This window comes from Myxocyprinus asiaticus, chromosome 16 (genome assembly GCF_019703515.2).
Source record: "Myxocyprinus asiaticus isolate MX2 ecotype Aquarium Trade chromosome 16, UBuf_Myxa_2, whole genome shotgun sequence".
Lineage (NCBI taxonomy): Eukaryota > Metazoa > Chordata > Actinopteri > Cypriniformes > Catostomidae > Myxocyprinus > Myxocyprinus asiaticus.
In genome coordinates this window covers 14,075,575-14,092,636 of record NC_059359.1, presented here as the reverse complement: position 1 = coordinate 14,092,636, position 17,062 = coordinate 14,075,575, and the positions used below count along the sequence as shown (strand labels likewise).

Here is a 17,062-nt window from a genome sequence, read left to right as displayed (position 1 = left end):
CCGTAGTACGAAACACGGCACATACACACTTTCAATTTACTTACCTAACAATAATTTTCTAGTACAGTGCATGTGTTATTATTGTTGTTATTTCAGCGGTAACACTTTACAACAAGGTTCTTTGTGTTAACATTATTAAATGCTGGTACCAAGAACTAACAATTAACAATATTTTTTATCAGCATTTATTAATCTTTGTTAATGTTAATTTATGAAAATACAATTGTTCATTGTTACTTCATGTTAGTTCATAATGCATTAACTAATGTTAACATATAGGCTACATCTTTGAATTATAAACATTTATTACTGCTATATATGTTGAAATTAACATTGATTCATAAGTGCTGTAAAATATTTTTCATGTTAACTAAAACTACCTTATTGTAAAGTGTTACCATTTTAGTTATATTATAAACTCGACATAACATTCTTCAACATGCCCTTTTCTATTTGAAGTACAACTTGACCAGGCTTATAACAATCAAAGGAATAATTTTACTATATACGTTATGCAATATTTAATCACACCCAGTTATGATTTGAGGTACCAATGGCAAAGTTGGCCATTGTTTTAGTTTTTTTAGTTTTTTACGTGTTCTTACCTGTTTGTGCACTACAAGATCTACTTCATTAAGAGCATATACTGTAGCTTATATCTGCATTTACTGTTATTTTGTGAACGTTTTTATATTTATTACCCATCTCTATACCAGGCATTGTGTTTAAAGTTTGTCTTGTAAGACATTATGTTGTTCTGCATGTAGCACCGGAAAGGAATGACGGTACTTAAAAGAACTACTTTCTCTTTTCTTGACATATTCGATTTTACATTATTGTGTTCTGTGTAAAAAAAGTAAATAAAGTGCTAGGAATGTGATATAATCTACATGACAAAGACAATGACAGGGTCTTTAAGAAAGTCTCCCTTCTCTAGTGAACTCAAGCTAGAGAACCTAGAAATGGTTGTGTATCAAAAACTAGTCCTAGACAGCATTTGTGGGCATCATAGGCACGTTCGGAATTCTCACTGGTGCCTAAATGCTGTGTAGGATGGCAGCTCATAGGTTTTGAGAAACAGCCAATGAGACACCCCCTTGGATGCCTGGGAACCTTTCAAATAATCTCATGTCTCAATGCCATGTGTATTTTCCATCTCTGTTAACACAGGGCCCTCAGGATGCCAATCAACAGCCCGCGCAGCCCGACAAAACTGGCTGGATTCGCAAGTATTGTGGCAAAGGAATTTTCAGGGAAATTTGGAAAAACAGATTTGTTCTGTTGAAAGGAGACCAACTCTACATCTCTGACAAAGAGGTTTGTTTTGGACAGATCATTTCCATCCTTCTCATGCTTTTCTCCACATCATGATGATGAGATGTTGATTGCATAACACACTTACATTGATTTTCATAATTGGTGTGTCTAGTAAATCGCTGCTGACGGGTTCAAAGCACCTGATTAATGTTCAATAAAAAGAATCCTTCGCAGTATAACACTTGTGAGAACACTTAAAGACCACTTCAACTAATTAATCAATTAATGTTCAACTTCTTTGGTGTACCGATTAGAGGTGGGAAAAAATATCGATATGTTAAAGTATTGTGGTATTTTTCCTCATGATATTGTATCGATATTTGCATGGCAGATATCGAAATTATTATTTACATTTTTCCAGATATTATGGTGATGGGAATTTTTTTTCTCTTTGCCAAAATTGATCTAGGAATTCAAAAATAGTCCCTTAGAAGGTGCAGTTATCATGCTTTACACATAATCGCCCTCCCATACTAAAATGTATTTTAAAATGTATTATACTTTTGTGTATTGAAACTGTGTTGTAATAAATAATGTTCTTAAAGTGTTTAGGCTACTATTGTATTCATAAATACTATAATTTATTTTTAGAAAGACTAGCTACATTGACTTAACCACAGAAATAGGGAGCCATTATGGTATATATGCTTATGACTTTGCATTGTACATAGATATTAGGAAATAAACTGGACTTGTTTTGTAAACAGGCACTTTTATATTAATTAAACAGTGCATTTGGTGTTGAATCCAGGGCTTGCTGAGTGACTCCAGTCAGGCTTCCTAAGCAGCCAATTGGCCCGGTTGCTAGAGAGGGTAGAGTCACGTTGGGTTAACCTCTCGTGGTTGCTATAATGTGGTTCTCGCTCTCGGTGGGGGGGCATGGTGAGTTGTGTGTGGAAGCCGCAGAGAATAGCGTGAAGCCTCCGCATGCGCTATGTCTCTGCGGTAACGCGCTCAACAAGCCACGTGATAAGATGCGCGGATTGACGGTCTCAGACGCAGAGGCAACTGAGATTCATCCTCCGCCACCCAGATTGAGGCAAGTCACTACGCCACCACGAGGACCTAGAGTGCATTGGGATTTTTGCATTCCAAATTGAGGAGAAAAAGGGGTGAAAATCCAAAAACAAAAAACAAATAAAAAAACAAACAATGCATTTGGTGATTTGGAAACAGTTCTCTTAAGTACGATGAAGACAAACGAGAAACATTGAGTGCAATATAGGGATGCACCGATACCATTTTTCCTCTTCCGATCCGATTCCGATATTGAAAATCTCAGTATCGGCCGATACCGATCCCGATTTGATACCAGTGTTGTTTTTTTGAATAATCAGTTTAGAATATCTTTACATTATTGTGTGGAACTAATTGGGAGTACTCTTTAATATGTAAAGAAACACAAACCTCTAACTACACATTATTTCAATATAAATGAATATAAATGAAGTTTAGATGAAGGCTAAAAATTGCTGCGGGTGTGTGTAAACAGAACAGCACCATTTAATAACGCACTGGAGCTGCGAGTGCATTTGATATATTTACTTATAAAACACTGCCTTTTGTGATTCACAAAGCTATTGCACGTCTTCAAGTGGCTTTGAATAAAATGCATGAGTCATATGAACTACTTTAATTGTGTTTTTATGGTTCTTTTATGACATGTTTTGAGCTTGACAGTAATGAACATGACTAACACACATTGTCGGATTTGGATCGGGCTCGTCGGACCGACACCCGATCCATTTAAAAATGTCAGTATTGGAACCGATACCGATCCAGGTATCGGATCGGTGCATCCCTAGTGAAATATTGCAATATATCTTAGTTTGGAATCACAATACACCAAAAAGAAAGAATCGCAATAATATCGTGTCCTAAATATCGATATTATATCGTATTGCCGGTTACCTTGTGATTCCCACCCCTAGTACCGATGTAGAATATCCTTGTATTACTGGTCAGCGTAATAAGTCTTTGACTAATATGTTCATTTATTTGGATCTGTGTGGTTCTCCTGGAGCTTTTATGATAAAAAGTGAGCTGATGGCACGGGTTCTTTGTGATTTAGGTAACCTATACATGCTTGCTAAATCCCAGTAGCTTTTCTGTAGCGTCTGGCATCCAAATGGCAACTCTTTCTCACCCACTCTCTCTCTATCGTGCTCTTAGATTGTATGTGGCAGAATTATTGCAAATCAGCTAGTTTTTGTTTCTGATTACTGATACAGTAAAAGTACTCACACAGAGAGATTACAAAACCCTTTATGTGTTTATGAGTTTGTTTCTGTAATGATTCCATGATTATCCATTTGTAAGCTACAGCTACTAAATGGCATGTAGAGGAAATGCAATTTATTTTTCATTGTTTGAAAAGCAGAGCCATGCAAAACGTTTACATCTTATTAGATATTCAAGTCCATCGAATTGCGCAATGTCAAAATACCTAGATTGATCCAAGTCAAACCATCTTACCATGTAAGTGCAAGCTCGTTTAACATTTGTGAAATTCTTAAGCACAATAAATGAAGTGGAAAATCTCATATTTGATTGCCCACATTAAGTGCGAAACTTTCTTTGATATCCAGGAAGTTCATTGCCAAAAGCTGTCAAGAGACACAAGCTCATAGTAGAATCTCATGAGTTCCTCTGGCTGTTCTTCTCAGTAACAGCACAGCATTAATATCCAACCAGCTTTATTGTGGTACACAGGAGCTGCTTAACACTTTTATCCAATTTCAAACATAGATCTTGGATTAGACCCGGACGTGATTCAAGACCAGTTTTCAAATGAGCAAGATGAGATACACAACATTCAAATGAAATAGTAACACTGCAATAAAGTTCTATACATTAAGATTAGTAAATGTATACGGTATAACGAATTAACAATGAACACTATTTTTACAATATAATCTGTTAATCTTAATATGTTAACCTTAAAGCTAAGGTGTGTAACATTTTCAGTGTTAAACTACTTTCTCCTGTCCCAGCTTAATGTGTAGAGACAATGATGAGCAAGCCATTCGTAGGTTAATTTTCTTGAAATCTATAAACAGTGTCTCTGTGGCACTATAAAAATTCCTGTTTGTTTTGAGCGTTACCTAAGTTTTAACGTAATATAGTAAGTGTTAGAACAAGTTGTTAGAAGAGGCACTAACAATGTCAAGGTTAAGGATTCGATTCCCAGAGAACACACATACTTATAGTATGTATATTTTTGAATGCACTGTAAATTAGTTTGGATTTAAGCATCTGCCAAATGAAAATGTAAAAGTAAAGCATTACCCACAAACTGTAATTTCCAAGTCCAATGCAATCATGTAATATCAATATTTCAGCGATAATGTGCCTTTCCAACAGTGTTTCTTTCACTTCTGGATGAACAGTTAGCTTTAAAGGAATAGTTCATCCAAAAATAAAAAAGCTCTAATCATTTACTCAACCTGATGCCATTCCAGATGAATTTCTTTTTTCTGCAGAACACAAACGAAGATTTTTTAGGAGAATATCTCAGCTCTGTAGGTCGATACAATGCAAGTGAATGGTGACCAAAACTTTGAAGTTCCAAAAAACACATAAAGGCAGCATAAAAGTAATCCATATGACTCCAGTGGTTTAATCTTCTTGAGCAATCTAATCGATTTAGGTTGAGAACAGACCAAAATATAACTCCTAACTGGGATGGCATGAGTGTGAGTAAATGATGAGAGAATTCTCATTTTTAAGTGAACTAATTCTTTAAGAGATAAGGGATAGTGCAGTCGAAAATTTAAATGTTGTTATCATTCTGTCACCCTCATGTTCCATATGACTTTCTTGCTTCTGTGGAACACAAAACGAGATGTTAGGCAGAACGTTAGCATCAGTCACCATTAACTTTCAATGCATCTTTATTCCATACAATATAAAAGTGAATGGTGACTGAGCCTAACATTCTGCCTAACATCTCCTTTTGTGTTCCACAGAAGAAAAAAGTCTTATGAATTAGGAATATAAGGGTTAGTGAATGATAACAGAATTTTTTAATTATTGGGGAAACTATCTCTTTCCAGTAATCATGAAAGACTATTTTCACAAACTCTTTATTTTTCTGTGAGAATTACTGCAGTGTGGGAGGACGAAGGGAAGTGAAATCAGGATTGATGTTGAGTCATGGTCATGCTGAAGACCGTTTGCTGTGCTCAGCATCAGATCAGACAATGCAGAGGCAGCATATGGGCTCTGGCTCACTGCTCACAGGGAGGATTGATCCTTTTAGTGCTTAACAGACTGAGGTTTCATCATGCTGTTGTCTAGATGTTTCCCTCCAGCTGTCTAGACACACAACAGCTTTAATGATCCAATGCTGTTGTTTTGGTGTCGTTGTTCCTTAATAGATAAACTGCAACATGATCCCATATTTATTTGCACCTTAAAGTATCTGCAGGAGGAGTTATGCATATTTATTAATCACCACCAGGCATAAGGGGCATCTTTGCACAATATTTTATTTTATTTTTACACCGTTTCCTAGGTGTTAAAGACATATACATAGAAATATAACTAGATTTTGTTTTACATTATATTAAGACGATATGAGTGATGCTTTTTGTCTCTGCAAAACTTGCCACCACAGTGCTAGGGTGTTTTATGTAGTTGCCAGGGTTTTGCTATGTGGTTGATTAGGTGTTCTAAGGGGTTTTTTAGTGTGCTGCTGCATGGTTGCTAGGGTATTTTGGATGGTTGCTAGAGTATTGCCAGGCTGTTGCTTACTGGCCCAAATCAAATGAGCCCACCAAAGTCTATGATATTCTGGTTCCTAGATATGGCTTGAGTCTATGGAATTTCTTTTGTAATTTCAGATTATACAGTGTAAACCAAAGGGTGGCAGTAAACTGAGAATGTGTGCTGCAAAACTCTTCTAGAACCTCTTGTAGGAGCAGATGTCATTTGAGTATCTTTCAACCTGGACAGGGGATCAAATTCCTGGGAGGCAGATGTAGGGAGTGTGTACAGACGTGTGGGAGAGCTTTTTCTCACTCACTCTGGTCCATATTCTCTTTCACACACTTACATTCCTCTTTCACGATTGCTCCAGGCTGTCAACATACAGCCAGAGTTATTATCGTTAACGAAAACTAAATCTAAATGGAAAAATGTTAACTAATGTAAATAAAAAAACTAAACTAAATAATAGTGTTTATTCCAAAACTAACTAAAGCAAAATAAAAATGAGCTCATATTAATTTTAATTTTGAATACTGATTTTATTTTAAAATTTAAATCTTTTACAACCTGCCTTCATTAAACATGAAAGTGCGACTAGATAGCGAAAACAAGATGTCACAGATAAATGTAACATTGTTAACCATATTTAAATTATATCAGTTAACGCATTAACTTTTTGTATTTTTAAAATAAAAACGAAATAAATACTAAAACACACTGAAAAAACTAAAACTCAGCTTAAACTATCAATCATAGAGTTAAAACCGACGAAAACTAAACTAAATTGAAATGACCAATTCAAAATAAAATGGAAATAAAAACTAAATTCAAAATTAAAATCTTTAGTAACCCTTCCTTTACAATTCAAAATCTACCAGAGCTTCAACATGAAAGAAGAAGATAGGAGAATGAGTTGTCTTTGTTCTCTGTCTCAAGCCTCAGTGAGGAAGATGTGGTTTTATCTTAAATGCCCCTTCTGCTTTTTGGAGTCATATGTGTCAGTGGCAGATATGGGTGCAGTGGTTACAGCTTGTTCTTCATTTGACACTTCTGCTTTCACATGTTCTTGTCCACTTTGCTCATCTGGTTTGCTTTTCTAAAATTGCATCAAGGAAACAATAGCTTTGGCATCATAGTCTGCTTAATGTTGTGCTTTCATCTTCATGACACAGAGATAGGAAATAAAAACAGATCATGTTGGGTTTCATCTACTGTTTGTTAATTTTTTAAGAGAGTCTTGACTTGACTTGAGTCTTGGACATTATTCATGGCCATAAAAGCATTTTTTAGCCAAAATAATAAGGAATGAGCTTTGAACTATGAGAAGATAAATATGTAAATAATGACATTTAAAGTTTTCTTTTTACAATCATGTTGTTCCTTCTGGTTTCCTTTGTGGGTATTGCACTTGTGCTACATACTGGCCAGATCGCAAAAGCTTGTCGCTTGCCATGTATCGTGTAAAATGCCCTTAAGCATCTGGACATTCAGTTCTTACTTGGGTAATCACTGTTAAAAATTTCACATTTGAAAATTGCATTTATATTCAAATTGTAATTTTAGTAATTTACACAAAACCGAACTCAAACCACAGTTTGCTGAAAATAACCCTTAATCATCTGGATTCAATCAGAGCTATTGAACAGAAAGTTTTTGAGTGTGTAACTTTAATCAAGTCCGGCGGACGTTCTTTTCATGACATTATTTTACGTTTCTACGTAAAAGCCTATATTGCAAATTATTGTGTAAATAAATAGGTTTAGAGTGCATTTCAATGTGTTTTTTGCTCAGTTCAGCGTGTTCCATGCGGCAACGAAGGGCTCAACATCTCTCCTGCATTCGGACTCTGCATCGCAAATGGCATGCAGTCTACCTAGTGAACTTAACATGCTGTGTCCGGCAGGTTTTTGAAAACTGGTTGTCTTCTTTTCAAGTGCTGTTGCATTGCTAAAGTGATGTTATGGTTTGTCAGGTCAACAGACAGCAACATTGTTTTTCATATCTAAAGTAAAGTGCTCTTACACAGCTGACACCTTGTTGTTATGTGTTCGGACCCTTGTCCGTGGACTGTGTCACTTCCGCCTTATTTCCGATTTGTCAATTTTGCAATTTTGTAATCAAGGAATTTTTTTAATCGAGTAATCAAATGAAATCGAGTAATCGTGACATTCGATTAGATTATGATTCACAAGCTCTCGATTATGATTTTGTTTCGATTAATTATCGATTCATATTGGTATATTTTAGTTATAAAATTTTTGCTTACATATGAAAGAAATTCTCTCGCAGCTAATGGGGTGTAACTTGCCAGTTTCATCACGATAGGATCTTATGTAGATTCTCTTAGCCAGCAATCTGATGTTTGCCGATATCTCAAAGTCTGCCGTGATGCGATTTCAATTAGATTCAGGGGCCTGCGATCGATATAACAATGTTAGGTGCCTGTTTTGAGAACCACTAATCGCGACCATGAGGAGGTTACCCCATGTGACTCTACCCTCCCTAGCAACTGGGCCAATTTGGTTGCTTAGGAGACCTGGCTGGAGTCACTCAGCACACCCTGGATTCGAACTCGCGACTCCAGGGGTGGTGGTCAGCGTCAATACGCATTAGAGCATTGTTATAATAAAAGTACATCTTAAAAAAAAATACATCATTGTTTATGCGTTGTATCGATGACATCGCATCGTTGGTAATTTGATCGATGCGTCGTTCCAGATCGATGGATCATTACACCCCTATTAATTACACAGGGGACCTTCAAACTACGTAGGTAAATTAAAATATTAATGTTAATAATTATATTTGATTATTTTTTGTTATCATTTTGGTCACATTTTAGCTTTTTAAAATGAACAAATCCATATATTCAGTCAATAAATATGATATTATATTGCATATATTACATTTTAACATTAACAATGTTTATTGTAAAATTGCATAATTTGTACTAATTAGAAGTATTTACATCGATTTGTTTAACGTGTTAAAAATCGACACTGTGTCTTTAAGAAAACCGGCATTTCTGTAAAGAGCATCTGTAGATGAGCGCATGTTAATGAGAGAGCCTCAGATGGTTTTATCTCATCCATGCTATGCGTGATTAGAATTAAAAAAACTTTTTTATCAACAACTGACTGTAGAAAACAGAAAGAGTATTAAAAGAGACATATGGATCATGTGGATCTCGTCTTTGGACACGGACACGGAACAACTTTTACGCTCAACACACAGTGAAAAGATCTTGCTGCTGAATACTTCACCACTATACTATCAGGCTGGTTTTCCTGATAAGCTTCTGTATACAAAAATACCTGCAGTTTGCACACACTTTGCAAAACCTACATTTAAAACACCATCAGGAAGTGCAGAAAAGGGAAGTTTGATGGACTGATATGATCTTCATTACAAGCCACAGACAAAACATCTCCAGTGTGTTTTTGCAAGCTTGTTTGTTACAGCTGTTGTCAACATGTCAGTTCCCCACATGAAGCAGTTGGCTCTCCCTCAATCACTCCATGCTCACCTGCCCCGTCTGCTCCTCTCTCAGACCGAACACACCAGATCTTTCCTGCAGCTTTCATATCATAAATCATCATTGACCTCATAGCTGTCGAATTCACAGATTTCCACTTAAACACTTAGCCATGAATATTTAATGTCTGGGCCAAAGGGACATGTTCCTGGGGAGTATTCATTTCAGACTCCTCTTCAGGGTATTTGGCTTCTCTAATATATTCTTTCAGGTGAAATATTTTGTGACCTTGATGGACATTTATGAACGGTTAGACAGCTTAATGGAGAATGTATAAAGAGCTAATAGTAGTAAATTATATGGTCAATTTAAATAGCTAAAGCCGATTCAAACAGAAGTTGACTAATCTATTGAATGACAGTGAAACATGACACGATGACTCGCTTTGTCTCCGATTGATGCACCTGCCTCATATTGAAACTAAATGTCATCTGAAAGGAAATTCTTCACAATACTTGTGTGTGTGCGTGTGTGTTTGTGTGAAGCTTGTCTTTATAAATCCACATTGGAAGTAGAGCTTGAGAGCAAATGTTTCACAGGACATCAAAAATCTGGGTTCAAAACAAGTTAAGCTCTGTCGACAGCATCTTGTGGGATACTGTTGATAACCAGAATTTTTTTTTTGACTCATCCCTCAATTTGCAAAAAAAAAACAAAAAACAAAACAAAATTACATCTACAGAAATGCACTTGCAATGGAAGTCTTTGGGCAAAGCATTCTGATGCATTTATAAGGAGGAATGTGAAGCTCATATTTTTGTTTGCATTTACGCCTTTATATATATTTCCCCATACAAAAATATGTGTCATTTGAGCTGTGAAGTAAGTGGTAAAACTACTATTTAGGCAGATGAACTTCATGTTTGGATATGCGTTACCAATTATTCCTTATTTTCCTTTGGGTGGAGTTTACAAAATTTAAACAGTACTTTGCATATAGATATATCACGTTCCTTTCTGGTATCCTTGTGCAAATTGTGAAAAAATGACCAGGTCAATCGGCTTTTATGGTTATGACAGGAGTTTATAACTTTACAGTTTCTCACACTATACTATACTTAAAAAAAGTGTGAATTTTAAAGCTGAAGTATGTAACTTTTTTGGTGTTAAATTACTTTTTTCTGTCCCAGCTTAATATGTAGAGACAACTATAAGTAAGCCATTCATTGATGCATTTTCTTGAAAACTGTAAACACTGACCACATTTACTTGCACTTAAGAAAATGGTTTATTACTGAGTTTTAGCAGTAAGTGGCATTCTGAAACACCATGTAAACAAGAACGCCGATTTCCTTACGGTGTTTAAGGGATTAAGAGAAAGAGGTTTAACACACCCAGGTTTCTCCCAGAAAACGTGGCTTATGTGGTCATGTAAATGCATAAGCATTTTTTGAAGAGTATGCATGTGCGTGAACAAACCGGAGAACAAATATCATAGGATGGAGCCAAACAACAAGTCAACACAGTGGAAAGTTTTCAACATTTCTGGATGTACAGTGAGAAAAGCACATACACTATAAACTATACCCATTTATTCACACTAATGTAAAACATCGACTGTCCCTCACATTTGCGTATATACTGTACGCTCGGACATTAGAGAAATCCTAGAGTTTTACGTAAAAGAGAAACCCCACTATTGCAGCGCAAGAGAACAACACAGCAATAACTCTGGAATGTCTGAAAATAAAGCGAAGCAACGGGGAATAAAAATAGTGAAGTGTTCCTTGGATGCTATGTTTGTTATTTAAACAAGCGTTGCAGGGAAATTACGTTGCTGTGGAGAAAGCTGCTTACTGACGGAGCCGCATTTATATGGGAGTAAAGAGTATACCGCTTATACAGTGCATGTAAATGGGAACGCTACTTTCTCGCAATAAGTCGCTCTCTGGTGTCCATGTAAACATAGTCACTGTGTCTCTGTAGCACTATAAAAATTCCTGTGCTTGTTTTGAGCGACCCGCTTAGACCCCACCCTACGAAGTTACTCAACCAATGGCGTGAGTTGGGGGCAGGATTATCTGACTGTTTGAACAACAGCAGACCAGGGGCGTATTTGAAAAGCTGTTTTGAAAACAATGTTTATTTTTGCAATTCCATTCGGTGGTGCTAGTGTCACAGGAATTACATACTTCAGTTTTACCTTATATTCCAGAACAATTCCTTGCCCCATAGGCTTCCATTGTAAGTGCATGACTGAAAGTGCAACTTTTGTTTGTTTGTTGTTTTGTGAGTCTAAAATGTCTGCGGTAATCGACATCATGCCGGAGATGCTGTTCATAGAGCTTAAGTTTAAAAAAAACAAAACAATCTGGGACATTCCTTTAACATCACATATGACAAAAATATTGTTTACAGCTCCAAACAGCTTTAGTTATATAACAGAAAGTAGCTTATTTACAGAGTATAAATCAGGCAGCCTGGCAACACTGTGAAATTATTTTCACAGCAGTGTTGTTTTTGTGTTTGTTTCTCTTTTGGGAATGATATACTGTAGTTTGTCAACCAATTTAAACTTGTGTTTGTTTCGGATGCTATTTTTGACTGTTCACACTGTGTGTGTCCTCTGCAAAGGGATGCTTCTGTTTAAAGCTTAATGGACAGCATTTTAAATATAGATGACTCTCTTTATTTTCAATTTAAAAGGTCACCAAAGGCTAGAAGCGGTCAGTTGTTTGAGCCTCTGCCAGTTGTGTTTTAAAGAGGCAGTTCAAGAGTTGTAAATTCTCTTTTAAAGTTCAAATTGAGCACAAAATCATGGTGTTTGTGGTCCGTTTTCCAGTTAGTAAACTGGGGAAAAAAATTACCTAAGATTTGTACAAACACTAGCACTCAAACGTTCAATGTGCATATTAAATTTAATGGAGCACAAAGCAAAACTACAAAAATGGCTTTGAAATTAATAGTTTATTTGAGATTCTAGTCACTGTTATTTAATTCATTTGTCCATTCAAGTGTTTATATTAGGATTTTCCAGGGTGATCTCAGATTACAGACTTTTACTGTGCCAGATTTGGTGTCAGATATATCAGGGTCATTTTACAGGTAATGATAGTGAAACAGAATGCTTTTAGATCTCCATCAATAAAGCTTCAATGTTTGTATTACACATTTTTTTTTACTCTAAATCTAGTGATAAGCCTTTAAATGCTTTTCTTTCCGGCTCTCTTTTTGGTGTCCTTCTTAAGCACTAAAGAGCACATTTTTAGTCCAGACAACAAACATCAGTATTATCTTCTATCTAGTTGTATTGAGAAGTCTTTAATGTCCAGCATTGACTGCAAATGTACTGTGCCCAAAGTGTTCTCTCCTGGAAAAAGGGTTGGATCAGATTGCCAGTTAATTGCTGTCTTTGTGCTGTTGGAACAGTAGATGTACTATTTGAACAACCATTCCCTGTCGTGAGAGCCATAGTGCTCTGCCAATACTTTTAAGGACTGCACTGTAGAGCGCTCTGTAGTACAGCACACACAACCAGCTGTGGCCTTGCGTGCATGAAGCCAGTTTTTTTTTCTTTAGGACAGCACTAATGGAAATTGATTGTGACCTAATGAGATCGTCTGGCAGGTGATGCCAAATTAGACCATGGTGATCCGTTTTTTTTGTCATGTTTGACGCAGTGCTGGCCTTTATTTGTTTATAAAGTTTTTGACGTCAGTTCCAGTTGCCAACAGTGTCATTGGTCATCCAGATGTCATTAACTGTTGTGACTGCACCAGCTAGACTAAGTATAAATTGTATAACTTTAAGATGTTGTTGAGGTGCCATTTTTTAAAGTGCCACATACATTTTCAGATATTTTTTAAGTGAATTTTAATAACATATTTTGTAAAATAGGGTGTGTCTTTCTTTAATTTTAGAGATTTTGTATACATCTCACTTTATGCTATTGTTAAATTGTGTTATATACAGTATATCAGCATTATATTGGGCACCTAAATATTGGCATCAGATATCACCATTGAAAAACCTACTGTGGCCAACCACTCATTCTTAGACTCTGCGACAAGTTGCAGGACATTTTGTCGATTGCTTGGTATCTATTTCTGTTGTGTCGTGCAGGGTAGCTATGCCCACAATAAAATCTCATTGGTCTAAAAACCTGCTTCACATGACTGTATATTGAACATCACATATGTTCTGATTGACTGTTATTATGTTGAATCACACAGCATTTTCGTTAATCCAACTTATCTTTGGAAACGTATTATGTCACACTTGATTAGGACATGATAAAAATATTTTTTACCCAGTCTCTTTAGGTAAAAGTAGTAGCTGTAGGTGCAAAGTTAAATCATAGTAATGTAATCAAATCTCTACTTTCGTCGCCAGGTTAAAGATGAGAAAAAAATCCAGGAAGTGGTGGACCTCACAGACTACGAGAAATCTGAGGAACTTCGCAAGGCCAAGAGCAGGAGCAAAAAGAACCACAGCAAGTTCACGCTACTGCGATCCCGGCAGCCAGGCAACACGGTCGGTCTCAACAGAAAGGGGATGATGGATAATGGTTAATGGGTTTATACCTTAGTCAAAACTAGAATACTGCTGGGCTGGTTTATAAGTCAATTTGCAGCCATACTCTGAGTGAGGGATCACCTGTTACACAACTCAGAGAACCATGCCTTGTCATATAGTCACACAAATCACACAGAATTTGGCAAAAGGAGAATCCATACAAGTTGATTTTTAGGGTATTTTACATTCTTGTGTTGTGTGAGAGACATTGAGACTAAGGACTGAAGCTGTGGCTTATTGGACGATACCACAACCTATAGTTGGCGTCATCGTTTACTGCAAAAAAAAAAGAAAAAAAGAACATTCTTAATCAGTATTTTTGCATTGTTTTCCAGTAAAAATAACTAAACATCCTTAAATCAAGATAAATGTTCTATGAGAAGCAAAATAGCATAAGATAAAGTCTATTTTTTTAGATAATATATCTTGAATTGAGTTTATTTTTTTAAACCCCATTTGGCCATTTTATTTCTCTCTTAAAATCTATGAATCTAACACAGTTTAATGAGTTTCATGCTCAAAACAAGAACAAAATAATTTAACAATGGCAAATAGTTTTTAGCTTCCACAATTTTGCCTAAAGAATATTTATCCTGTTCTACAGATGTTTAGATATTGGAAAACAAGACAAAAATATCTGAAATTGATTAAGAAAGCAGATTAAGATAATACTTTTTTGTACTGTTCTCTAAGCACACACTTAGAGTATACCGACCAATGTAAGATCCTGTCCTGTCTAATTGGCTTTCAGTAAGAATGTCTCAATTTATCACCTTTCACTAGCACACCACAGGCCACCACGAATATCCTTCATCCTTTAGACCAACACAAATAGAACATCTTACCATTTGAGCTCTGCAAAGTTTGCTCTCTGTCCCACAGTAAAGCTCCTTATTTCTTAAAGGTAAAGTGTGTCATTTTTTAGATGTTGAAAAAAAAATGTTTTCCTAGCTATTTTAATGTGCATTGACACATTCGTAGGTTGACCTCCCAAAAAGTCTAAACGCTGTTGCGCTTTCATAAAATTGCTTTGTTTCTTTGAATGGTTCGACGTGTCAACTTCTGGCTCAACCAATGGCATGACTTTGAGGCAAGACTACCTCCGAACAATGGAAGATGGGGCGGGGCAGAGTGCTTGGAAAATCTGATTATTTTTGAAACTCCATTTGGCTCCGTAATTGTGCAGAAATTACACACTTCTTTAAACAACTTTATATTTATTGGTTACATCATCGTGTCTGCACTTCTCCTTGAGTGGAGTGTATTTTTATCAGTTAAAGGAAGTTTCTTTTAAGTAGTCTGCATTTGCTACTTTAGATTTAAAGCCTTTTCTGACAGGCTAGAGACATTTTTGACAGCTTGGAACGACATTAGGGATTGTGTCTGACCAATCATTTAAAATCCAGCACTGAGAAAAGGGGTTAATCCCCACAACAAAAAATGTGGGTTTTAGGGAAATCCAGCTGCACCAACCCTCCCAAACACACATAAACACACAACCACATGGTTAATAATTCCCCCTGCACCACACCAACAGCTGTTCCACATGGCGCTCAACAGAAGAGCCACCCTAGTGTATGACCTCATGCATATTCGGCATCTGTGTTCTCTGTCTTTTCTTTTCTTGCTCGATAAACTGCTGAAAAGGCCATATTATACACTTTTGTAGCATTTTATCTCCCCCCCCCCCCCCCCAATCAAATGTGCTCACCTAAAATATCAGCTCTTTCCACTCAAACATAGGGCAGAATAGGTAGATTACAGCAGAAATCTTATCTACACAGCTGCAGCATCAACAAAAGGGCCGCTTGTCACTGCTTCAGCAAACTGTTTGGAAGTCTTGCAGTGATGTTGCCTAATATGGTGTTTTTTGCCACATGCTGTTGCTGCATCAGAGTCTTATGGCCAAACAGTACCTGCTAATGTACATTTGGAAGGAATTTTCACTGTGTTTGTAGACACAAAATAATAAGCCAGCAGGGTTCATTGCAACAGTAGTCATACACCAAACTGTACCCTCACTGTAATCTGTACTGTTTTTATATAAATTACCTTTTTTAGACAAGACAACATATTATTTTCAATAGATCTCTCGCCCCCGCATGTAGGTTCCAAATCTGGTGTTTTTGGCTGTCAGTCCAGAGGAAAAGGAGTCATGGATCAATGCTTTAAATGGAGCGATCACCAGGGCCAAAAATCACATTTTGGATGAGGTAAGTTAGACACGCCCATCTCTTGGCAAATAACTTGCATTAATGAGAAAATTTAAGGGAAGCATCACTATTAGTATTGCTAATAGAGATTTGAACAAACCCCTAACCATTATTATTAAACTTTGGCACAGAACGTTTCCTTAACGGTTTGTGCTGTGGACATCAACCTACTTCCTCAAATCATGTGGCTTGTTCAGGCATGGTGTGCAGTACTTTTCTATGCGATTGGATTTACAATTTTTGGATGATATAATGGATGGAAAAATGTCATAGACGTCCAAGGACTAGAATACCTTAGGGGCTTTTTCTTACTTAGGGCAGAAAGCATCCATCTAGAAACCACCTAGTACCCTAGCAACAGTCCAAAACACCCAAGCAACAGCATAGCAATGCACTAAAAAAACACTCAGCACACCTTATCAACCACATAGAAATACCTTGACGATCACCCACAACACCCTATCAACAGCATAGCAATGCACATCCCCCCCCCACTCTGAATACCTTATCAACCACATAGCAATGCCTGGATGACCCCCCACAACACCCTAGCAACACACTTAAAAACCCTCAGAACACCTCATCAGCCACATAGCACTGCCTGGATGACCCCCCACAACACCCTAGCAACACACTTAAAAACCCTCAGAACACCTCATCAACCACATAGCACTGCCTGGTCAACCACCCACAACACCCTAACAACACACATAAAAAAAACCCACTCAGAACACCTTATCAACCACATAGCAATGTCTGGACGACCACCCAA

General features: G+C 36.8%; 1 protein-coding gene across 1 annotated transcript in view; it reads left to right on the top strand.

Moving 5' to 3' along the window:
* The window catches only part of LOC127454148 (pleckstrin homology domain-containing family O member 1-like), a 32,330-nt gene that overhangs the window by 469 nt on the left and 14,799 nt on the right, over positions 1 to 17,062 (top strand). Inside the window, exons 2-4 of the mRNA XM_051721137.1 lie at positions 1,171 to 1,317; positions 13,895 to 14,035; positions 16,186 to 16,290. Coding sequence (XP_051577097.1) covers positions 1,171 to 1,317; positions 13,895 to 14,035; positions 16,186 to 16,290 — 393 coding nt within the window. The remainder of the gene's footprint in view (positions 1 to 1,170; positions 1,318 to 13,894; positions 14,036 to 16,185; positions 16,291 to 17,062) is intronic.